General features: G+C 37.5%; 1 protein-coding gene and 1 long non-coding RNA gene across 12 annotated transcripts in view; one reads left to right on the top strand and one right to left on the bottom strand.

The window, feature by feature from the left end:
* The window catches only part of LOC121033179 (uncharacterized), a 132,145-nt gene extending 131,558 nt beyond the window's left edge, over positions 1 to 587 (bottom strand). For all 11 annotated transcript variants that reach the window (XR_005791750.1, XR_005791754.1, XR_005791746.1 and 8 more), the window contains exon 1: positions 384 to 587. This is a non-coding gene — a long non-coding RNA (uncharacterized LOC121033179). The remainder of the gene's footprint in view (positions 1 to 383) is intronic.
* Positions 588 to 644: 57 nt separating this feature from the next.
* Positions 645 to 25,645, top strand: part of NDUFV2 (NADH:ubiquinone oxidoreductase core subunit V2) — a 32,055-nt gene continuing 7,054 nt past the window's right edge. The window contains exons 1-6 of the mRNA XM_040479393.1: positions 645 to 772; positions 16,182 to 16,247; positions 18,083 to 18,145; positions 18,233 to 18,349; positions 21,352 to 21,520; positions 23,525 to 23,634. Of these exons, the coding sequence (XP_040335327.1) occupies positions 719 to 772; positions 16,182 to 16,247; positions 18,083 to 18,145; positions 18,233 to 18,349; positions 21,352 to 21,520; positions 23,525 to 23,634 (579 nt within the window). The 5' untranslated portion in view covers positions 645 to 718. The remainder of the gene's footprint in view (positions 773 to 16,181; positions 16,248 to 18,082; positions 18,146 to 18,232; positions 18,350 to 21,351; positions 21,521 to 23,524; positions 23,635 to 25,645) is intronic.

A 25,645-nucleotide genomic window follows, 5' to 3' on the forward strand; every position in this document is an offset into this window, starting at 1 on the left:
TTTATTATTATGGAAGATTTCTAACATGTACAAAAGTACCGAGAATAGCCATGAGAACTACCACAGCTTCGACAGTCACTATTCATGGCCAATACTGTTTCATTTCTATGTCCATTATTCTGAATCTCCTTTGTTCTGAAGCAAATTCCGGATTTATCATTTCACCCTTAAATATGCCGGCACACATCTCTAAATCAAAAGAATGGGAAACAGGGCATTTGGTGTCTAGCTCACTGGGGAGCAGTCTTTTCCATCTTCAATCCTTTAACTTGTAAAATATGATTTATGGGGGGGGGGGCGCAACGGAATTTTTTTTTTTTAAGTAACTACAATAAAAAAAGGAGGTGGTAATTCCCATAAAGCTCTCCAGGAGGTAAGCTCACCCCATAAATCCAGATCGGCGTTTCATTCCCTAGAGGCCCAAGGTACAGCTCACTGACGCTTCCTTTCAAGGTCGGGACCCCACCGGCGGCCTGCAGCACCCAGCCTTTTACGGGCCTGGCTGGTCTTCGCCGGGCCCCGCCGCGAGGAAGTCTCCGCCCACTGGGCCCCAGCAGCCCCCGCGCACCTCCGCGCGCCCCCGCCGCCTCCTAGCAGGGAGGGGCGCGCCGCCCTGGACTCGCTAGGCCTCGGCTCGGGAGCGCGCACGCCGTGCGTCCCAGGCTCGCTCGGGATTCTCGCCTGGTGCCGCAGGGAAAGGCCAACTGTTTGGTCCGCCATGTTCTTCTCCGCGGCGCTCCGGGCCAAGGCGGCAGGCCTCATCGCCCAGTGGGTAAGGAGGTTCGGAATGAGCCCCGGCACTGCCGCCACTCTCCCCTATTTTTCGGTGTCTCCTTTTGTGGTGGGCACACGAGAACCCTGGGCTCTGGACGACCTGCAGGCGGCGGCAAGGACACTGCGGCCTTCGTCCTGTCTCAGGGAGGCCGCTGCAGCTCCACCGCCGGCGAGGAGCTCCGAGGGAGGGTCGCAGACGTAGCTGCTGCGGGTGCGTGGCCCCCACACAGGACTGGGAAGTTTACGCCTAGTGTGGTCAAGGAGAGGAAGAAGGAGGGGCCGCCGGTGATCTGTTGCTGTTTCGCCCCAGCGCGGAACGTAGGCCTGGCCTCGTCGGCCAGATAGGTTTCTAAGATCCCCCGCCCACGAAGGAGGCACCTTACCTTGCATATCAAGCCTGGTGACCTTGTTGCCGGCCTGTAGTAGCGCACTGGCAAGGATTCCGAAATTGTAGGCTCTGGCTTGCTGGTTGAAAGCTTAAAGAGCGTTTCCTTAGGGCAAGGTGTTTGATTTACTGCAGTTGTGTTTTGCATATCGGAAAAGTTCGATAAATAATCGTGTCACATTAACCCTATGAAAGAACACCATCAGAAAAACTGCACCCAGAAGGATTTAGAACTTGAATGGGCTTCTGAGATCCAAGTACATGCTCTTATTTTAGGCAAGGACGTTGAATCGAAACACGCATTCAAGTTAACTTAATGGTGATTCCAGGAATGGCGATTTTTACAGCATTTACTGGAAGGAAGCCTTTTTTTCCCCTAGCAGTAAAATAGAGAGGTTGAGTCAGTTTTTAGCAGAAGAGTGGGAGATAGTGCATAGTAGAATTGAATAGGGCTTTAGAATTGGACCTGAGTTTAGATAGTGGCTTCACCGCCTTTTCTAGCTTTGTGACATTGGGCTGTAATTTCTTGCACTTAGTTTTCTTGGTCGTAAAACGGGAGGAATATTCCAATTTGCAGAGTTTAGTCGTTCAGTAAACATTTGAGGTTCGACTTCACTGCTGGGCTGCAGGAACAACGTGGATAATAGTGATAAGTAACATTTGGTGATTACTTTTCATGTGCCAAGCACTGTTAAATGTTCACATTCTGAATCTAATAGTTGGTACTATTTCGCTATATTACGGATAAACAGACTTAGTCCCTGTTCTTGCGGAGTTGAAACTTTAAGGTAAATATCGTACAGTGTTAAGAGATATGAATAAAGTCAATTTGGTTTGAAGGTGGTATAAGATTTTTACTACAGGCAATACTAACATTGGTGAGGAGATATTCTAGATGGAAAGGACAACATCAGAAAAAACTATTGATAGTTGGCAAGAAAAAACTTGGTGCCTATAGGAAGCCTCAAGCAATGTTGCTGGACTCCATTGTTGGAAGTAAGGTGAATCCAGAGATGAAATAAAAGAGGTGGATAGGGCCCAGGTGTTGGAGCTCCTTGCATGCCGTGCCATAGAATTTGGCTCTATGTTAGAAGCAGTGTGGAGTCAGTGAAGGATTTTAGAGAAGCAGAGGGTCATGGCCAGGTTTCCCCGTATTGGATAGATGACTGGATGGAGTGAGGGAATACATTTGCCAGGAGCCAGAGGCAGGGAGATGAAATAGATAAACAGGCTCTTGCAGAACCCCAGGTGAGAGGTGATGAAGTAGACCTTGTCTACTAGTAGAAAGGCTAGAATTAAGAGTACAGATAGATTTTCTCCAGGTTTTGAGGGAAAGGGCTATAGGTGAAAATTGAAGAATATCTTCAGGTAGCGGAAGAAATTTCAATCAAATTTTATGTTTCTGCAACAGTTTTTTATTTGTACAAATATTACCTGGCATGTAGTATGTGCACAATAAATATTTGTTGACTTGATGAATCAGTAAGTTTTTCTTTTTTTCCCTAGTTTTACTGAACAATAATTGACACATCTCTGTGTAAGTTTAAGGGGTATGTATAGCCTGATGATTTGATTTATGTTTGATTTCATTACACAAGTAATACATTGTAGGGAAAACATGATTTTGGGAACAGCAAACAGAATAAGCTCAAAAAATAAAAATTACCCATAGTCTCATCAACCTGGAAATAACCAAAATGTGAACATTTTTGTGTCTAGAATTGAGAGACCTTACAGTAAAAATTGATGGTATTGTTCACATTGTTATGTAGCCTGTTTTTTTCCCATAAAAACATTGTTGATCCACTTTCCTTACCAGTAGACATTTCTATATTGTCATTTTTTTTTTTAATGTTTGTTTATTTTTGAGACAGAGAGAGACAGAGCATGAACAGGGGAGGAACAGAGAGAGGGAGACACAGAATCCGAAACAGGCTCCAGGCTCTGAGCTGTCAGCACAGAGCCCGACGCAGGGCTCGAACTCACGGACCGTGAGATCCTGACCTGAGCTGAAGTCGGACGCTTAACCGACCAAGCCACCCAGACGCCCCTATACTGTCATTTTTAATGCTGCATAGCATTCCATTGTGAGGATGTTCTATAACTTATATAACCAGGTCCTTTTCCAAATAGTGTAATATCAGAATGACCTAGGAAATGTGTGAGTAAAGAGGTGCCTTTTAATAAAGTTTGTTTCTTAAAAAAGAAACCATTAAGGAAACCCTTTACATTTTCAAAGAAATTGCTTATTCTGTTACAATTTCTGCTGCATTAATTTCTTCAGCCACAGACTTGAGTTCATCATTGATTTAAAAATACCCATAACTTAGTACTGTCTAGAAGTGCCTACAAGACCATAGTTGTGTGACCATGAACCATATTTCTTAATCTCTTGAAGTCTTCTGTAAAAAGTAGAGTAACACTTTGATTATCAAGAATTGCCTAAAAAATGTGAATTATGGAGTAGTAAATAGTCAGAATAGGCTTATTCTCTTCAGTAATTTTCCATGGCTTTTGAGTTGTTGACACCACTTTGGAGCTTATCGCTGCTTCATTTCCAAGCCACCACTTCAGTAGGAGTGAGTGGCATTTTCAAGGATTGTATTTTCAGTTTTAGAAATTTTTTTTCAATTTCAGAATTTTCATTTGGTTCTTTTTTATAGTGTCTATTCGATTTTTTTGTTCATTGAAGTGTTTTTTTTTTTCAAACACGGGTGTAGCAGTTTTGAAATTGTTGTGTGGTAATCTCCATTTACTGCCTTCTCTTTTAAAAATGGGCTGTTGAGTAATTTTGAATTGTATCCTGGACATTGTGAACAATAAATCATAGAGACTCTCAATTTTTCTAATTTCTCCATAAGTGTTTGTTGTGCAGGCTGTTAACTCAATTGAACTTGAACTATAATCCAGCTCCCTTGTAGGCAGCACCTCAAATACTGGTTCAGTTCTTTTAGCTGGGCTGCCTGGAGTTGGCCCCATGTGCATGCAGGCCTTGGGGTCAGCCAGCGGAATTTGGGGCTTCTCTCTGGCTTACTTTTCTGGGATTTCGCACTTTCCCATGCCTGTTGTCCCATACCGTTCTGTGGTTCTTCAAGTCATTAAGACTGCAGGTTTTCTCTTTTGGTTTTAGTTGCCCAGCACAGGCCTGTGGGCCTGCTTTTAGGCTAAAAGATATAGAGTGTAAAGCAAAAAAACCTTCATTGGCTTCTTCTAAGTATAGACTCCCTTTGGTGTCTTCCTGCATTTGGTTGTTTTCCAGTGCCTTCAGAAAGTGTTTTGGTTTTTTAAAAATAATTTGCCCAGTGTTTATAGTTGTTAGTGGTTTGGCCTGATAATATCTACTCAGCCACTCTAGAAGTAGAACCTCCTTCTACTAGTGGCATTTTTCTTTCTAAACTTTAAGTTTTGTAGAATGGACTGTTTTCTCATTTCATTAGAGATCATTAAACCTGATTTTGCAGTGTCCCAGGGTATCTCCATTTTGACTCAAGGACTCTAAAGGAGTTCTTTAACAACAACAACGAAAAAGGCATTTGTATTAGTGTTTTTATTGCTACTATTACAAATTACCATAAACTTAGTGACATAACACAGATTTATTGTCTTATGATTGTGTAAATTAAAAGTTTGACATGGATCTCACTGGGCTAAAATCAAGGTGTTGGCAGAGCTATTGGAATACTGTAGGGGACAAGCCATTATTTTGACTTTTCTAGCTCCTAGAAAAAGCTGCCCTTATTTGTTGGCTCATGGCTCCTTTCTTCCATCTTCAAAGCCAGCAAAGGCAGGTTAAGCTGTTGCATCACTGACCCTGCTTCCATCATTTGTGACATATCCTTCTCTAACTTTGTTCCCTCTTTCACATTTAAAGGGCCCTGATAATCCAGAATAGGAATCTCCCTATTTTAAGGTCAACTAATTAGTAATCTTAATTCCATCTGCAACCATATTTCTCTCTTGCTATGCATACTAATACATTCACAGCTTTCCAGGATTGGGAAATGGGTATTTGGGGGGCACTATTACTCTGCCTGCCATGGCCTTAAACACTTCAGGGGAAAGAGAAAATAGGCAAAATTTTTGTTTATTCAGTGAGGTTTAATAGACCGCTACTGCATACTACAAATTCAGATCTTTTATATTGGAGATGTAAACTCAGTCTCCATTTCAAAGATATAAATAGCTGTACTTCCCTTCTCTTTGCATACTGTTTAATAACAGCTCAGTACATTGGGTAATAAATAATAGGTTCATTGACCATGTCAGTCTGGTTTTCCATTGAGAAACCTTGACTCACCCACTACTTTTTGAGTCATATCAGGAAACCTGTTATAAATTGGTTGCAGGAGATTTTTTTCATTCAACAAGCACTAAAGATTTAACATTTAAACACACTTTTTCTTTGCCTTGTTGGTGGAGAGGGAAAATGCCTTATACGTGGGATACTTTTCTGGGTATTATCCCATTTTGTACATGAGACAGCTGATGATTCCCAGACAAATATGCCCCAAATTACACAGTAGTAGGAGCCTGAACTGGGTTTGTTTGCAAGTCCTATTTTTTGTTTCTTCTTTTAAATTTATTTTTCTTAAGTTGCTCAAATTTACCAAGGGGAATTGGCGTGTTTGGTGAAGATTTAAGTTTTATAGATGCTATAATAGTAGAATAGTTTGTCAGTGTGATCAGAAACCAGGGAAGTGATTTCACTGTACTTAAAGGAAGAGAGTGGAGGGGATAAGAAGAAGAGGTTAACTTTGGTCATGATGGGTGCAATTTTGTTCCTAAGGAGATACCATGATAGTTCCTTATCATCACTGACTAAAACATTCCTTAATATCCATCAGTACTTCCAGAGATTCTGGGTTGGAAAAGATAGCCTAGCATTTCTTGTTCTTGGCATCCTTAAATTTTGAAGACCATTCAGAAAATCCATCATCTGCATGTTAGGATATAATGCCATATACTCTAAAGCAGTAAATCCCAAACTTGATTAAAGGAATCGTCTCTATGCTCTGTCTCTCTGTCTCAAAAATAAATAAACGTTAAAAAAATTAAAAAAAAAGAATCGTCTATGATGCTTTAAAAATACAAATACTTGTAGCACCTGCATGCTCAGTCAGTTAAGCGTCCAACTTGATTTCGGCTCAGGTCATGATCTCAAGGTTCAAGAATTGGAGCCCCATATTGGGCTCTGTGCTGACAGTGTGGAGCCTGCTTGAGATTCTCTCTCCCTGTCTGTCTCTCTCTGCTCTTCTGCTTGCTCTCAATCTCTTTCTCTAAAATAAATAAATACACCTATTTTGGGGGCACCTGGGTAGCTCAGTTGGTTGAGTATCCGTCATTGGTTCAGGTCAAGATCTCATGGTCATGAGATGGAGCCCTGTGTGGAGTCTGCTTGGGACTCTGTCTGCCTCTCTCTCTGCCCCTCCACTGCTCTCATGAATGCACTTGCTCTCTCAAAATAAATAAATAAAAGTTAAAAAAAAAAAATACACATACTTGAGCTCCACCTGGTCATAGGTTTACTAAATTTTAAACAATATATGCTTGTCTGAGTATTAGTCCCTAAGACTAGAAAATAAGACAACTTATATTTACAGAGCATTTGTTCATGTTTATTTGATTTTCAAATTAAACAAAAAAAAATTGTGCTTAGGTTTTACCAATTCTTTTTTTTTAATGTTTATTTATTTATTTTGAGAGAAGGAGAGAGGGCAGAGAGAGGGGGAGAGAGAGAATCCCAAGCAGGTCTGAGCTGTCCGCACAAAGCTGGACAGGGGCCCATAACTTGCGAACCATTGAGATCATGACCTGAGCCGAAATCAAGAGTTGTACGCTTAACCGACTGAGCCACCTAGGCACCCCTTACCAGTTAATTCTTTAGGCCCAAAGCTCTTCAAATCACTTAACCTTTTGAAAATGAATGTTTGCTCCTACAGTCAACTTGTAATTATTTAGGGTCTTATTTGTTTTTGTAATTATTGAGGCCTATAGCTTGGCCATTTTATTTCCTTCATTTTAATGGAGCACAAGAAGAAAAGATAATGGGAAATTGGGAGTGTTACTGTTTAATTAAAGTTCCAGTAATAATAATAATGATAATAATGATAGTGGCCAGTACACGAGTACTTATAATGATACTTTGCTAAATATTTCATCTCATTTCATCTTTAACAGTTTAAGATAGGTATTGCTGTGATTTTATAGGTAAGCACGCTTAGTTATGGAGAGGTAGAGTGACTTGCCCAAGGTTACCATACTAGAATTGGCAAAGGTGTGACTGAACCTAGGTCTGCTGGCTAAAATGATACTTGGATATTTCATTTCTAGGAAGTATCCCTATTGTTAGAATATTTGAATGTTGCTTATATCCACATTGGATTTTACATGTTTAAAGAGTGCTTTGTTTAATTTATGGTCAGGATAGATAGTATTGTTGCTGTTGATATGGTTATCTTAATCTGTAATGCTCCTGTAATACCTGGGCTTTTTGGGTAGCTTTTCTGTTACATAATTTGGCCAAATTTTGCTTGTTAATTCTCTTATACAGTGCTAGAAAAATCCGATTTCTTTAATCTGAATTAACATTTTTAAATTATTGATGGAATTTTATTTGGAAGACATTTGTAAGAGCCCTCCCATGTATAGTTGAAAATATTAACAAAACTTTCATTTATTTAGCTGTGTGATCTAGGAAAAGTTTTTTCTTTTGTTCTTTGCACCTTAGTTTCCACATCTGTAAAACTGGGGATGATAATAATACCTATATGGTAGGGGTTGCTGGGAGAAGTAAATGAGTTACAGCATTTGTAAAGTTTGTAGCACGTATTTGATGCAGAGTTAGCACTTGTATTTATTATCACTATCCTTGAAATAGATTTCACAGTTACTATTAGCTCATCCATCATCTACTTTATTAAACCCAAATGGATTGAAAACTTTAAAATGTAGGGAATTCCTACTCTGAGTATATTATACATAAAGCTCTTGGGAGCTTTTTGTTTTCTCTGCATGTCTTTGCTGTAGACAGCTGAAAGAAATGGCTTTTGCTTAAGCTGGCAGTGAGGGAGGCTGTAGGTAATAGGTGAGTAGATAATCGGTGAACAATGGGAAGAAAGTACATTGGGAGCCAATATCACTTTCCCTTTACCAGATGTTTCACATGTGAGTTGTGACCCCCCCCCCCCCCCGCTGGTGCACACATATATTGTGGATTTAATCTAAATATTCAGGGTAGTGTGAAACGTATATTCCTTGCCTGAATTGGTTGCTAATAAAGGAAAACATTTTTTCTATTGCCTGACCTTAGTCCTGTCTTTCTAACTAATTAGGTTACTGATTCTGTCAGTTTTGTCTTGCAGCTTCCTTGTCCTTTATTAAGTTCCTCTGGCTGGATGTGGCCTTTTAAAGTGCAAATGTCTGATAGAACTGAAAAGTGAACAGAGTGGGTATTGTTAATGTTTGAGCAACAGGAGAAACTAAAAAGACAAATGTAGGGCCCATGAAAGATTCTGTTCTTGGGGAGTGGGTGGAAGAGTGTCAAATTTAAATTATCGTCATTTTGAGCTACAAATAGTGATTAAAAAGGGAAGGGCTAATCAAGCTGAGGACTTAAATCCAAAAGGCTTGGGCTCAAACTCCAAGGCAGGTTACGGTTTCTGAGCCTAAGTTTCTTTAAAAGTAAAAAGGAAATAATAATAACTAACCATAGATTTTTGAGGAGTCAGTGAAAAAAGGTGTGTTGAAGTATACTTAACACAAAGCCACTTGAGTTGAATTCAAAGAAAACACTGCCACTATTTGCTGTAAATCCTCTCTGTTCCTTCTTCAGAAGTGTTTCAACACTCTGAAAAAAGAATAAGCTAGAATCGAAGCCCACTATTAATTCTGAGCTATATGTCAAATTATGTTCTTGTCTATTTTTTAAAAAGTTACTTGAATTTTCAACTGGTGTTCACTGTATTCAAATGGAATTCATTGAAGTATAGATACTTCAGAGTTCAGTGAGAAGCCAGACTCTAGTCTGGTGAAAAGAGTAGACTCTAAGGGGGGAATCTCTGCTTACTCTTCAAATCAGTCCAGCCTAGCTAAGTCTAGTTTTAAGACCGATAATGGGTCCTGGAATACCTCTTCATTCCAAGGTGAAACTAAAATCAAATGGTTTATTAACTAGTGCAAAGATGTTAATTCAGACTTTTCATATCTTATTTATTCCTTTATTGCAAGTGTCTGATGTGGATGTTATAATGAATATAAAATAGATGAAGCTTTTAAACATCTCAAAAAACAGGGTAGCTTTGAAAATGGCCATTTGCTAACTTGATAAGGGCTAATATTTATCAGTTTACCCTATTTCACTTGGTTTATTGTTTTATAAACAAATTATCTGAGCCTTTTTTCTACTACCTTGAAGTTGGCTTCAGACATCGAAATTAAGTTGCTCAAATGCTATGCTAATACACACACACACATATTTAGGTTTTTTTATAGGAACAGAAGAGTGGCATTTACTGTTTTTTTTTTTTTCAAAAAAGGCTTTTAAAAAAACAGTAAATAGCTTGTTTAAAAATTTTTTTTTTCAACGTTTATTTATTTTTGGGACAGAGAGAGACAGAGTATGAACGGGGGAGGGGCAGAGAGAGAGGGAGACACAGAATCGGAAACAGGCTCCAGGCTCTGAGCCATCAGCCCAGAGCCTGACGCGGGGCTCGAACTCCCGGACCGCGAGATCGTGACCTGGCTGAAGTCGGAGGCTTAACCGACTGCGCCACCCAGGCGCCCCTAAATAGCTTGTTTTAAATAAAGAACATACATATATCCCTCAGTCTCTAAATGGGAACATGGTGAGCCAATAGAGGAGGCAGATCTTTTCATTTCTAATCTGTCTCCCTGTGTATGGATGCATTCCTGGTTTTCTTAAACTCTTTGATTTCCTAGATTTATTCTGTTCTTCTAGAGCTCTGATTTCATCAAATAGTTCCATTCAAGTGGCTGATAATAAGGCCATAACCTTGTAGGCATTAGACCTAAGATTTAATGCTTGTTCTACCAATAATTAGTTATGAGAAGTTTTCATAACTCATTTAAATCTGTATTTTCTTGAAATAATACCCATCTTGCATGAAAGTTGTAAGAATTAAATGTGTAAAAAAGCTTAGTGCCTGACATATAGTACTACTATAAAAATAGCTAATGATAGGTAACACTAATATAGTACTTACTATATGTAGGCAGCATATTAAGCACTTTGCATGGATTATCTCTTTTAATCATTACAGTAATCCTATGAAGTATGTACTGTTATTCCCTTTTTACAGAAGAGGAAAGTGGCTGTGGAGTTGGGCTTTTAACCAGTTGGCTATTGTCTCTCTGTATGTGGTATATTTATAGAATATTAAGTACCAGTGATGATCCCAATTCCTGAGATGTTAGAATGTGGAAAATGTGGCTTTTAGAAACAATGGAATTGATACTTCCTGTTTGTATTTGTCCTTTTTTCATAATCCTGACCACCATAAGGAAGTGGTATTTTAACGATTAGTTTGATGACATTAAGCAGGTTGATTAGGGGAAGAGTCAGCTAGAAAGCTATTAGAGTAATGCACAGACCTGAAATAATGTCTGAAATAGAGTGGTGAAAGTAAGAGAGAAAAAAGGACTAAAGACTTTATTCATTTTTAAAAGTTGAAATGTATATGAAAATATGAAATATATGAAATATATACATGGCAAAAAATTCAAATGGTATGCAAGGATATATATATTATAGTAAGTATAAAATATATATTAAAGAATAGAGGTATAAGGATATATATTGTGAATGTATAAAATCCATTGTGTATATTAAAGGGTAAATTTCCTTCCCTACTCCACATCCTTGATCCCCCTCTTCAGAGACAGCCACTGTTACTGGTTTCTTTTGTAATACCACTGTATTCATTCTCTCTTTTATAATATTTTCTATATTTTGAAAAATTAGTGGGACATGCAGACTGGCATATTTGTATATTTTGATTTTTCTTGTCAAGAACTGTGAAGGCTCTTGAGATTTTACCGTATTTGCTAGCTAACAAGTTAACCTGCCTCAGTTTAATGGATCTGACTGAGACTCTTGAGTCAGAGACAGAGGACTTTAATACTCGGCATAGCAGCCAGCATAAGCTTCGTGTTAGAATTGGTTTTTCTTCACCCTCACATCCCATGGGAGTGACATGGAACAGCCTGGGCGAATGCTGTACCTCACAACTGAGGAACCCAACCCCAGTTACAAGAGCACTTGCCCAACCTTTGCCCAAGAGGGAGATATTCTCTACAAAAATCCTTGAAAAGATAGCGTGGAACGAAAGCTGTTAATGGCTAGTGCCTGTGCTCATGTGCGGAGATGTGCAGAAACCCACACCCGTGAAAAATTGTCTACCAGTACTACTGCTTCTTCCTCCTTCCACTTAGGAAAAAAAAAAAAGATTTTTATATTAATTTCAGTCATGAGGGAGGAGATAGTATTTTTCAAGCATTTATATTTTCACTAGAAAAATTGATAGTCTTATGTGGCTATAAATAATAAAAATAATTATGTGGATATTCAGGAAGCTCTCAGTAATCTGTCCTTTTGTGACAGTGCCTTTTGAGTTAGAGTCAGCTAACCAAGTGCAATTTTAAAATCTGTTTAGTTCTTAAAATGCAGTTGTATTTAAATCTTCCATTCCTCACTTATGAAATGTTTTATCCCCATATCAGCTAAGCAGATGTGATAATGCTTTAAGAGGTTATATAGTGCTTTCAGAGAAACTATTATTTGAACCTCAAAACATTCCTGTTTTATATAGGTGCAGAAATTGAGGCTTAAAAATATCAAGCGATTTGTGTAAAGTCACATGTTAGTAAGTGACAGAGTGATTTAAACCCAAATTTAAAAAAATTTTTAAAAATGTTTTTTAATCTTTATTTATTTTTGAGAGATAGAGAGAGAGTGCGAGTGGGAGAGGAACAGAGAGAGAGGGAGACACAGAATCTGAAGCAGGCTCCAGGCTCCGAGCTGTCAGCACAGAGCCTGACACGGGGCTTGAACTCATGAACCGTGAGATCATGACCTGAGCCAAAGTCAGACGCTTAACCAACTGAGTCACCCAGGCGCCCCTAAAAAAAATTTCTTTTTAATCTGAAACTCCAGTGGTTTTTTTCTTTAAAGTAGCTCCTTTTTTCCTGACCTCAATCAGTAGTCTGCTTTCAATGATTTGGACTTTAAAACACGTAATTTTGGGTAGAAGTGTCTGTGTGTGTGTTTGTGTATAAACTCATGTGCAAATCCAGAATTACAGGTCAGCCAGACAGTGCCTCAAAATAGATTTTCCAATATATAGCTACATAGCCCCAGATTTTCCAGTATGTAGCTACATAGCCCCAGAGACCAGACTGATTTTCAAGATTATCTCTGCATTTTTCTTTTCTTTTTTTCCCCCTGTATTATTCATTTTAAGTAAAGTTGTGTGGCAGATCCTGGAATAATGAGGAAGGGATCAAATATTGACCCCAAACTGAAGCTATTTTAACTTAGAGATTGGTGGTGTTTAATTTGGTAATATATAGGGAAGTTGGAAAGATAAATAGGATTAACGGTAGAGGTGTTAAGTTTCATTTTATACTTGATGAATGTTTTGTTTTTAGTAAGATATTTTGTTTGTCAATCCATACTGAATAGGAAGCATGGAAAATGGAGAAAAATATAAAAAATAGAATATGAAAGTAAGAGTTTCTTATAATCTTGTTATAATAATGATAGATAAGCACTTGAAATTGTTATGGCCTTCCAGTCTTTTAGTGTCTATATTGAATATAATTGGGATGGTAGTTTATGCTTTTTTATTTCATTTAACTCTGATGTTTTCTAGTTACGATTGTGGCACAAATACATCTTTCAGTGTCATTATTTTTAGGAAATATGATTTTTGGTAGCAACATAATATGATTTTGGGGGGGCACCTGGGTGGCTTAGTAGGTTGAGTGTCTTGATTTGGCTCAGGTCATGATACCCCCTCCTCCCCCCACCCCCCAGCGCTGGTCTCTGTGCTGAGCATGGAGCCTGCTTGGGATAGTCTCTCTCTGTGTCTCTGTCTCTCTCTCTCTCTCTCTCTCTCTCTCTCTCTCTCTCTCTCTGACCCTCTCCCCTGCTCATGCTCACGTGTGCATTCTCTCAAATAGGAAACAAATTTTTTTAAATAATATTTTTGTTGGAATTATTCATATTTATTTAAAAGATCTCTATGTTGGCCTTTTTGGCGTTTGTATTTTCCTGTAACAATACAGAGAATATATTTCTCTATAAAACTTTTATCCTCATTTTATGCTATTTTTTAGGATAAAATTCTAAAAGTAGAATTACTAAGTTAAAAGATGGAAACTTTCTTTAGTCTGTCCATATACTATGTCAATTTGTTCTCCTAAAAGACTGTTACCAATTTTTACCTAATGTATAAGCATGCCCATTCCTCCATGTGCTCAACAGAATTATTATCTTTGAAAAAAAATCATTGCTAATTTGATAGCTGCAAATATTCTCTCATTTAAAAATGTATGTTTTAGATTACTAGTTCATTAAAATTATGTTGACATTTCTGTTCATGTATACTCATTTTTCTCATTGGTTTATATGTGTTTATGATCTCTTCAGGCTGTTAATTTTTTGCCAAGAATGATTCAAGAATCATCAGCATGGAGTTCATAGATGAGAATAAATAAGCTCTTCAGGGGCAAAAGATCTGTGGAGAACAGAACCTAGGACAGAGCTGAGTCCTGAGGACAACCTACCCTGAGGGAGTGGGTAAAGAGACAGTAAAATAGTTCGGAAGTTAGGAAAAGAGGGGACTGGATGCTTTCCATTCTTTTAAGCATTTTAAAAATTTTTTTAAATTTATTTATTTTTTTTTGAGAGAGAACACAAGTGGGGGAAGGACAGGGGGAGAGAGGGAGAGAATCTTAAGCAGGCTGCACACCCAGCTCAGAGCCTACTCCATTTCAGAACCCTCAGGACTGTGAGATCATGACCTGAGCTGAAATCAAGAGTCAAGAGTTGGTGGCTTAACTAACTGAGCCACCCAGGTGCCCCTCCATTCTCTTAATCCTTCCTTACTTTATTATGAAATCCTTTGTTTTCCCTCCAAATTTAGTTAAGTAATTCACTAATGTTACTCTGTAAAAATTGTTCTTTGATTTAAAAAAATCTCAGCTAAAGTGACGGCAGGTTCTATTTCCTAAACTTTAGTTTCAGTTAATTTTTTAAAGCCTTATGTTGATGTTGTTTTTAACAGTATTGCTTGGGAATGTGACCTTGGTTTTATGTTTATCTGTCTATCTCAGTTTTATGGACAGGCAAATTAGGGATATAAGCATAACCTTGTGTGTAATTCACAGGTTGACCCTGGAGCAGTTGAGGAGAATTTGAATAAAAGTATAAGAACCTGGGGCGCCTGGGTGGCGTAGTCGGTTAAGCGTCCGACTTCAGCCAGGTCACGATCTCGCAGTCCGTGAGTTCGAGCCCCGCGTCAGGCTCTGGGCTGATGGCTCAGAGCCTGGAGCCTGTTTCCGATTCTGTGTCTCCCTCTCTCTCTGCCCCTCCCCCGTTCATGCTCTGTCTCTCTCTGTCCCAAAAATAAATAAAACGTTGAAAAAAAAATTAAAAAAAAAAAAAGTATAAGAACCTAAACTATCTCCTTGATTTTTTTTTTTCAAGTTGTATGTGTTCAAGACACAAAAAAGAATAAACACTGTGTATCCATTTACTGCCTAAGAAAGAAAACAAAAACAAGAGTTGAAGCCCCCTTGTATACCATTTAGCCAATCAAATTCTCCCCTTCTTCTCCCATTACCCTGAAACTGGTATTTACCCCTATATTTTATACCTGTGTCTCACATTCTGTACTTGGATCTTTTGTTAATTAAACAAGTGTTTACATAAACATTTCTTCAACTTCAATATTTGGACCTAGGATAGTTTATTTTTTTTATTATTTTTTTTTTCAATGTTTATTCATTTTTGGGACAGAGAGAGACAGAGCATGAACGGGGGAGGGGCAGAGAGAGAGGGAGACACAGAATCGGAAACAGGCTCCAGGCTCTGAGCCATCAGCCCAGAGCCTGACGCGGGGCTCGAACTCCCGGACCGCGAGATCGTGACCTGGCTGAAGTCGGACGCTTAACCGACTGCGCCACCCAGGCGCCCCGGACCTAGGATAGTTTAAATACATGATTGTGTTATACATCACTGCTTTTACTTCTTTTGTATTTGCTTTCTTTGAATTGTTCAACTCTTCGCTAGTTCCATGCTTGATTTAATCCAGTGTTCTACCATCTTTGTGATAAGTAGAACTCAGAAATCAGAGGATTCCTGAATAGTTGTTGAATTGCTTTTGGTGGCTGTGGGGAGGGTAGGGGTGTTGTGGGGAGCAATAGGGCAAAGAGAAATGAAATGCAACAGAAAGTAATCAAATGGATTTCTTCTAAAACAATTGACTATGGTCACTGCATAGCATCATAAGCAGCTCTCTGAAACTTTATGGCTAGAGTTTGTAAACTAATTCAGCAAAGAATCGAAAAAGGGGGACACACTTGACTCATTTGTGCATGGTATATGACTCATTTGTACAGAATGAAAATATGTTTATGAAAGCTGGCACCCAACTTGATTCAGACAAAAGTGAAAGGCTGTAAGTTAATGGAACACTAACTTTCTCAATGCATGCCAAAAAGAGTCCAGTAGAAAGGATACATGACTCCAAGAGATATGGGTTGTGGACCTAGTTCTTCCATGGACGCATGTGTGACCTTAGGCAAGTTAATAACCTTTCCTTGGATCTCCGTTTCCTTGTACTTCTGAGATAGAGATAGGCAGGGTGTAGCACAGTAGGCCATATCTCCTAAGATCTTTTACTTATATAAGTTGATTCTATTTTTAATTATGGATCTTAAAGTATTTAGTCCTGAAAATTTATTAAAGCTTATGACTTACGAAACTTTCTTGAAATTTTAGGGAAGACATGTAAGGAATTTACATAAGACAGCTGTGCAAAATGGAGCTGGAGGAGCCTTATTTGTTGTAAGTAATTACTCTGATTTCTTCAGAATGGAAAGACTTTTGGAAATTTGGGTAAATCTATTGTGATAATCAGAAGTATCTTAAACACCAGTGTCTTTGGTATATGCTGGCCAAGGTGGTGATTTAAATATAGCTAATTGAATTCATTACATCTCAAAAGTTGTGTGATTGCAGTTGAACCTCTCAAGTTTTAATTGACACCAGGGCAACTCTGGGAATAAGAATGTAGATTATTTTTTGATGAAATTACTATGAGTCCTAACAAGATTTCTAGTCTCACTTCGGGTTCTTAAAAATCAGTCATATTGGCTGAATAAAGATTGTATGGCTGCAACTTGGGGAATCCCAAAGTGGTTCCAATTTGAAACTCACGGACTTTAGTAATACAGTGAATACATTAGTGGTTGCCTTTATATTTTTGCTTTACAGGGTTTAACTCCAGGTAGAGGCCAGTGAACTCCCCAGCTTAGTTGTACAAGTAAAAGAGAGATGTTTCTCCTTTCTGTGACAAGGCATGATTTTCAGGGATTAATTTTGTGTTGTTTAAAGGCAATTTGGTGGATTTGTAGGATGATTTTGAGTTAGTGGTACAGTTTTATTAACTGAGTTATTTCCAGGCTGAATCCTAGTAAGTGAGTTAGCCATACCATTGAGTTGATTCCTGCTTTATATTTTGTTTGTCTAGAAACATAAAATTTGCCACATATTTGAGATCATTGTCCAAAGTTTCCATTTTCTTTCTTCTTTTATATCCTTAAAAAAGCAGAACTTTGAGAGTTAGCATAAGGGATACAGTTCTTTGTTCACTGTACATACTAAACATTAATTGATGTAAGTGTTAATCTCAGTGTGACTCATTTGATTTCCTGTTGACATGCCATTTCTTGTCAGTTTTTGAAGAGGGCCTGCTCTTTTTATGGAGAAGAAATAAAGCTGCTTGCCATTGGCTAGTTTCTGTTATGTGGGGAAGAGATGGTGCTTTTGTCCCTTCCCTGAAGTAGTGGGTCCTTTTGATAATCTTATAAATTCTTTTGGAACAATGCAAGTTATGTTCACACTAAGAATTTTGTGTCTTAATTTTATAAGCGTTCCAGCACTTTGTTTGTTTTGGTAATTACATTAGAAGATTCTATTTTCGGGTTGCCTAGGTGGCTCAGTCAGTTGAATGCACAACTCTTGGTTTCAGCTCTGGTCATGATTTCATAGTTTGTGAGTTCAAGCCCCACGTTGGGCTCTGCACTGACAGTGTGGAGCCTGCGTGGGATTCATTCTCTCTGTCTTTCTCAAAATAAATAAGTCAACTTAAAAAGATTATATTCTCTAATCAAGTTGGATAACACTTGTTTTTTGTTTTGTTTTTTTTTTTTGATTTTGGTTCTAAAGCTAGTTCTCTTAAATTCTGTTAACATTATTTTTGTTAATCATACTCCTCAAATGTGTATTTAATAATTAGCCATTCTTTTTGATGCAAGGATAGATTGATATAGTGGAATTAAAGCAAAGAGATTGAAGGTTTTTTTGTTGTTGTTTTTTTGTTTTGTTTTGGTTTTTTTGTTTTTGTTTTTGAGAGAGGGAGCATCAGGGAGGGGCAGAGAGAGAGAGAATCCCAAGCAGGCTCTGCACAGTCAGTGCAAAGCCCAGTGCGGGGCTTGAACGCATGAGCTGTGAGATCATGACCTGAGCCGAAATCAAGAGTCAGACACTTAACTGACTGACCAACCCAGATGCCACTAAAGTGAAGAGATTAAATGATCAGTAGTAGTATAGTAATAAAGCTGTTAACACTTTTGAGGTAATTTTGATAATTTTGAAAAACTTTTTTTTCCTTTGTATAGCACAGAGATACTCCTGAGAATAACCCAGATACTCCATTTGATTTCACACCAGAAAACTATAAGGTATGACAAAATTAACATTACGATTAATTTACAAAATATTTAGTATCTTCCAAATGTATGAAAACAGGTGCTTTTTCTTTGATACAGAGGATAGAAGCAATTGTAGGAAACTATCCAGAAGGACATAAAGCAGCAGCTGTGCTTCCAGTCCTGGATTTAGCCCAAAGACAGAATGGATGGCTGCCCATCTCTGCCATGAACAAGGTACCGAATTCATTTTTGCCTTAGTTTGAAAAGAGAAGAGACTGTGTAAGAATTTCTTCCTTATGTAGAAATTCCTCTGATGATTATTAGTGTCAGAATCTAGGAGTTTGAAGCCTTTTTAATCATTTGTTTCCTCAAATTTGTGGTTTTGTTGGTTCTCTTAATAACATGGAGAGCTTTTTATCCTTGCAAGAAATAGTAGAGGCATTATAGTCACAGTAGCTTTCTCTTTTTTCTCTTAAATGACCATAATAAAGATAAAAAGATCCCACATGTGTATAATTTGCTCTCAAGGTATTCTGAAAATTAATGTATTAAACACTAAAATTGTAGAGAAAAAGATCTGATCTTTCATACCTAATATGAATCTTTTTATTAGTTTTTATCTTTGGCTGTAGGCTTTAATAAAGATTTATATCAGTGTTTATGACATTGTATTTATGACACTTGATGGTACCCTATGCTTAATAATCAGCAACTTACAAAAATGCTATGGGTGACCCATTTAAAGGAAGTTAATCTGTTCATACATATTTTAAGATTAATTTTTTTCTGATGAGTTGTTTCAACAGCTATCCACATTTTACACTTACATTGTATTAATTAAATTTTTGTGGTATTATGCTACAGTGTATAGTTTATGAGGTACCATACAAAATCATATATTATTTGATTCTTACGAGAAGCTCACAAATAATAAGCCAGTGTAATATAATGGAAAGTATATTTGACTTCGAGCTAAGAGATCTGACTTTTCTGTAGACTTACTTCCTTGTGTACAGTGAAGATTTTGAACTAGGGTAGATCTCTTTAAATTATTATGTTATGATTCCTAAGTGATAGAGTTGGGACTGAACATTTCCAGTTCATTGCATTTTCTGCTTGACTGAGTATTGGCAGAGATTCCGCTATACTTCATTCCTCTTTTCACCTTCTAAATTTTATTTGGTCTATTAGAATAGACCATTATCATCTTTCTTAGAGAACAGGAATGTCTTCAGTGATTTGTTGGAATCCCATATACAAATTTTAGATTCAGTTCATATTGCTTATTTGCTTTGTACAGTACTCTAACATGGTTATGGACCTTTAGTTTTATATTTTTTTGGTTTTTTTGACTATGAAAAATGTTACAAAGCAAGTTTGGTTGGTACTGTACTTGGTAAAATATAGTCAGGTGGGTTTTTTCCCCAATAAATCACATGCCTCTTTGGGTATTTTTTAAATTACTTAACACTGTTTTGTATTATAGCCAACATTCTAAATAATGATTTAGGTGTGTTTCTAACCATAGATGATGCTTTTTTTTTTTTTTTTTTTTTTTAAAAAATTCACATTGTTAAAGATTATGTTTTTTCAAGTAATCTCTACATCACTGTGGGGCTCAAACTTTACCACCCTGAGATCAAGACTTGCATGTTCTAACAACTGAGCCTTCCAGGCACCCCCAAAATTCACATTTTTAATAATAGGAGTTGTGTTGGAAGTCTTGCTGAATGGCAAGCTTAGCAGAGTAAAATAAATGAGAACTAATGTGAGAACATCTCACAAATATTGTCCTGTTCTATTTAGAATTGAATGTGTATGTGTGAGAGGCAGGAAAGTGTACAGAGGATAGAATCAAATTCCATTTTACATTTGAGACTTTTAATATTGTTGTTTCTTTACTCTCTTACCCCCTAGCCCCCAAAGAAAAAGCCCAATCTTACAACCAAAACAAAATCCAGAAGCTCACATGCTAGTTCTTTAACCATCACTAGAGTGTAGGGAGATGCACAGCAGTCTTCCCAGGGGAGCTCTTTCAAGTTAGCATCAGTGGTAGGGTTCCAGGAACACTGTGTATTTTCAGGCTCTAGCATGTGTGTTTTGAGAGAGCTCCCAGTTTCAGAGGTACATACCTGGTTTAGTATCCCCAAATTAAATTTAGCACAGCTACTTATCTTTCACTAGTGAGCCATGATTATATGTCTTTTGAGAATACATATCCTTTAGATTTTCTAATATGAGAAAGTTCAACATATTTGTCATCTGAAATGCTATTTAACAAACTCCTCTTTCATGTCAAAACATGGATATATGTGTAATTTTTTTAAGAATGCCAGATAGCAAATCTTAAGACCTGATAGATTAAATGATATTAGATCACCTGGAAAGTTGTAACCAGGATGGTAGTCATGACAGACTGTATGTAGACTATCCCTAGCAAACAACTAAAACAACCTTGTTTTCATTAACAGACTTGCTCTGACCAAGAGAGTTGTGCTTAGACAATGAATCCCTTGGTCCTGAACCTCACTGTGTCAATACATATTTGCTAAATACCTTGATGTGAAGAGTTGGGAAGTACTAGTCCATAAGATTTTTGTAAAGAGTGTCTTGATTAGAAGTAGAAGTTGTGTTTTAGATTTTCTGGAGACTTAACGTATATGTATGTATGTGAGCTTTGTGTGTATATAAGCGTGTAGATATATAAATCAAGATAGGCTAATAGGTGAGCTTTGATTCTTGCCCTTTTTTGTGTTGTCATACCATTTGCATGCATTGTACATCACCAGTAACATCAAGACTTTTTGAAAAAATTGGTGAAGGGTTGAAAAAATATAATTAATTTATTGGGATTTGACCAACAAATTTTTTGACATTTAGAAATTTAAAATTATAAAATATGAGGGTTGAAATGATCAAAGTAGAAATTCTTGATAGTGAAAAACTTAGAAACATTTAGAGAAAAGATCCTTTGGCAGAGATGGGGCATGGGGTAAGTGGAGGAGGTGCTGTAACCATTAGCTTCTGGGCTTTGTGTGGTTTAAGTGTAAAGGCTGCAACAACTGAGGGACTTGCACCTCACAAATATCAAATACAAGTGTATTTTCTGCCTCAGAAGAACTTTTCGTGTTTTTAGCAAATTGAAGCAATATTGACTTTATGTGCTTTACAGCATACCTAAGGTTCAATTAATAAACATTGTAATTATACCATCTTAAAATTTCCTAATATTTTAGGTTGCGGAAGTTTTACAGGTACCTCCAATGAGAGTATATGAAGTAGCAACTTTTTATACGATGTATAATCGAAAGCCAGTTGGAAAGTATCACATTCAGGTCTGCACTACTACACCTTGCATGCTTCGAAACTCTGACAGCATACTGGAGGCCATCCAGAAAAAGCTTGGTATGGGACACATAACTTTAATGAAAAATAGAATTGTCTTTCTAGATTTGACCCATTTCTACTTAAGTTTTCCAGTGTTTGCCATCGTACTGGATGTGTACTTTTCATCAGTAAATTTTTGTCTTACTGTGGTTGCCCACCTTTATTTATTCTTATTTTATATTTTTCCTTAGTTCTCGGCCTCAAAGTTGAGTTTGAGTTTTCTTCTTTTCCTGTAATCATTAAGCATGTTGGAAAAGCTTGTGGGGAGTTTAAAGTTTTCATTGTTAAAAATTAAATTTCACTCATTGTGTAATAATAGCATGTGGTACATAAAAAAGTTACTGCATTGTCCTTGTATTCTTCCAAATGAGTCTTGGAACAAATAAGATAAGAAAATAGTAAGAATGTCTTGGGAAGGGAAATTTGAAGTATTTTCTGCTTGGGAGTACTTGAAGTATTATTATGATAGCATTTACAAAATTAAAAGGGCATTTTTCCATACAAAACTGCCATTGCTGCATTAATAACTGAAAATCAAAGGAAGTAAAAGGAGGGATACTTTTATCTTGTTACTGAATATAAAGTAACAGTTTAGTTACTTTAGTTGGGTTGTATTGAAGTATGTAACACAGAAAGCTGAAGTCTGCTCAAAATCCCACCCTCTAATGTACAAATTCTACTGTACAACTTTTTTTTTTAACGTTTATTTATTTTTTTGAGACAGAGAGAGACAGAGCATGGACAGGGGAGGGGCAGAGAGAGAGGGAGACACAGAATCTGAAACAGGCTCCAGGCTCTGAGCTGTCAGCACAGAGCCCGACGCGGGGCTTGAACTCACGGACCGTGAGATCATGACCTGAGCCGAAGTCGGACACTTAACCGACCAAGCCACCCAGGCGCCCCCTCTAATGTACAAATTCTGATAATAGTTGTGTATATTAGTTTTAGATTTTGTTTTACTTATTTTCATTATTAAAAACATAAATGTCTTTGTCTTTTGTAATTTTGGCTATAACATATGTATGTCTGCCTCATTTCTCTATTATAAGTTATTCTGCAATTACTTTCATGCATACATATCTTTGCATACTTGTCCTATTATATATACTGAGGTTGTTTACAAGAAGTAGAATTGCTGGGTCAGAATTTACTATATTTTGCCAAAATGCCTTCCCTAAAGATATGAGAGTACCTGTTTTCCTTTTAGGTTTTTTTTGTTTTTGTTTTTGTTTTGAGACAGAGAGAGACAGAGCATGAGTGGGGAGGGGCAGAGAGAGAGGGAGACACAGAATCTGAAGCAGGCTCCAGGCTCTGAGCTGTCAGCACAAAGCCCGACGCAGGGCTCGAACTCACGAACTGTGAGATCATGACTTGAGCCGAAGTCGGATGCTCAACCAACTGAGCCACCCAGGTGCCCCTCCTTTTAGTTTTAATGGTCTTTGACATTAGCAATTTTCTGAGTCTTTGCCAATCTGACAGTGTGACTGATTTTGGTAGGTTAATTATCACAATCAAGATGAAAATAATATATTCTGATACTCTGCTGTATAACAACAGACAGTAGAGATGAGTCCCCTGAAATTTGATTGTTTTTAAAGGAACAAGTCCATTTAAATCCTTGAATGTTCTGGGGCGCCTGCGTGGCCCCGTCAATTAAGCATCCAATATCCACTCAGGTCATGATCTCCTGGTTCATGAGTTTGAGCCCTCTTGTATCAGGCTCTGTGGTAACAGCTTGCTGGAAGCCTGTAGCCTGCTTCCTGCTTCAGATTCTATGTCTCCCTCTCTTTCTTCACTTCCCCCAGTCATACTCTGTCTGTCTCAAAAATAGACATTATAAAAAAGATAAAAAAAAAAAGAAATCCTTGCATATTCTAGTATAATTATATAGAGTTGTTTTAAGAAACTTAATGTTCTTAAATACTTTTTGTATGCCGCTGTAATTTGTTGTTGTTGTTTTATTAAGCTATATTGCTATTAAAGGGTAACCTGGTCCTTAACAGCAATCATTTATATTTTTAGGAATAAAGGTTGGGGAGACGACACCTGATAAACTTTTCACTCTTATAGAGGTGGAATGTTTAGGGGCCTGTGTAAATGCACCAATGGTTCAAATAAATGACAACTACTATGTAAGTATTCCATTTAATATAAATTAACGTTGTATGATACCATATTTTAAATTTTAAGTATTTGATTTCCTATCCTGTGGATATTATTTTCTGAATTATTCATTTAGAAGAAACTGGTGGCATAATTATCCAGAAGGGTTTTTTTTTCTTTTTTTCCAAGTTTATTAAAAAGCAAAGAATAGAGGAGGCACCTGGGTGGCTCAGTCAGTTAAGCGTCCAACTCGATTTCGGCTCAGGTAATGAGTCTCACACCAGGCAGAGCTTGGGATTCTCTCTTTCCCTTTCTTTCTGCCCCTCACCCGCTCACACACTCTCTCTTTCTCAAAATAAATAAACATGAAAAAAAACACATCTTAAAAAAAAAGCAAAGACTAGAAAAACTTTGCACAAAATATGTCAGTTTTAACTTCCACATTGTTGTCTACTAGAAGGTTCTTAAAAATTATTATTTTTAAACATTTTTGCATTTAACTCTAGGAAAGAATGCCAAATTTTAAAAAATTATAAATTATGAAAAATAATTTACATAGAAATACAGAAAATAACCACCAAAACATAACATAATATTTTACCACTCTAATATTAGGTACTATTATTTTTATCTTCATCATTATTATTTGTAGAAATAAGTTCCAGATGCAGATAAGCCACTCCTAAGCCCCCCAAATCCTATATTCCCTTTCATTCTGAGGTAACCAGTATCATAAATTGTGTATATTTTTCCTGTACATGTTTTTAAACTGTTTGAGTAATGTATCCAGCCATACTAATGTATAGTACTATATTGCTTTTTTTTTTTTTAATTTTTAAAAATGTTTTATTTATTTTTGAAAGAGAAAGAGTGAGCGAGCAAGCAGGTGAGGGGCAGAGAGAGAGGGAGACACAGAATCCGAAGCAGGCTCCAGGCTCTGAGCTGTCAGCACAAAGCCCAGCGTGGGGCTCAAGCTCACAAACTGTGAGATCATGACCTGAGCCCAAGTTGGACACTTAACCGACTGAGCCACCCAGGCGGCCCAATACTATATTGCTTTTTAAAAATTTTACAGAAATGGTGGGGCGCCTGGGTGGCGCAGTCGGTTAAGCGTCCGACTTCAGCCAGGTCACGATCTTGCGGTCCGTGAGTTCGAGCCCCGCGTCAGGCTCTGGGCTGATGGCTCAGAGCCTGGAGCCTGTTTCCGATTCTGTGTCTCCCTCTCTCTCTGCCCCTTGCCCGTTCATGCTCTGTCTCTCTCTGTCCCAAAAATAAATAAACGTTAAAAATAAAAAAAACTTTAAAAAAAAAAAAATTTACAGAAATGGTATCAGACCTCTAAGTACTGCTGGATCTCACAAGTTTTGATAAGTAATATTTTTATTATTTAGTTCTAAATATTTTAAAATATATGTTCTGATTTCTTCTTTGGCCTGTGTCTTTTAGAAGTACAGTATTAATCTCCATGTGGAATTTTCTAGTTACCTTTTTAAAAGATTGCTTGCTATCTAATTATATTTAATGGTTTTCATACATAATATTTTGTTAGTTCCTACTTCTTAGAAACTTGTTAATGGGAATTCTTTTAGTCCTGCACTGAGTGAGTATGGATTCTTCAAGAAGGTATTTGCCTTGGTTTTCTCTTGCTCCTAGAAATTCTACTATTGCAAAAGAAAGCTCCTCTGTATACCCTCCACTATTACCCAAAGCGTAAGGTTCTAGACTAGAAGTTCTTCTTGAGAGACAGTTTAATTTCTAGTTTACCCTTGAGGGAATAGCTTTTTAGGGTCTTAACTTTGTGTGGTTGACATGTCTCTTGTGGCTTGGGGCTTTGTCTCTTGCCCCTCTGGACTGTGAAACCCTGAAGCCAAGTTTGCTTGGTGTTCCACTTGGCTGCCTGGGTTTTCACTGAGTTTTTGGCTCTGGGTATTTCTTTCTTGTCAGCATATTGATGACATTTACAATTTTTTGTTTTTTTAATTTTATCTAGCATTTTTAGTTGTTACAGTTGGGGGGGTGGGTCATTCAGGATAGCTAATC

This window comes from Herpailurus yagouaroundi, unplaced genomic scaffold (genome assembly GCF_014898765.1).
Source record: "Herpailurus yagouaroundi ecotype Mexico unplaced genomic scaffold, PumYag 142, whole genome shotgun sequence".
Classification (NCBI taxonomy): domain Eukaryota; kingdom Metazoa; phylum Chordata; class Mammalia; order Carnivora; family Felidae; genus Herpailurus; species Herpailurus yagouaroundi.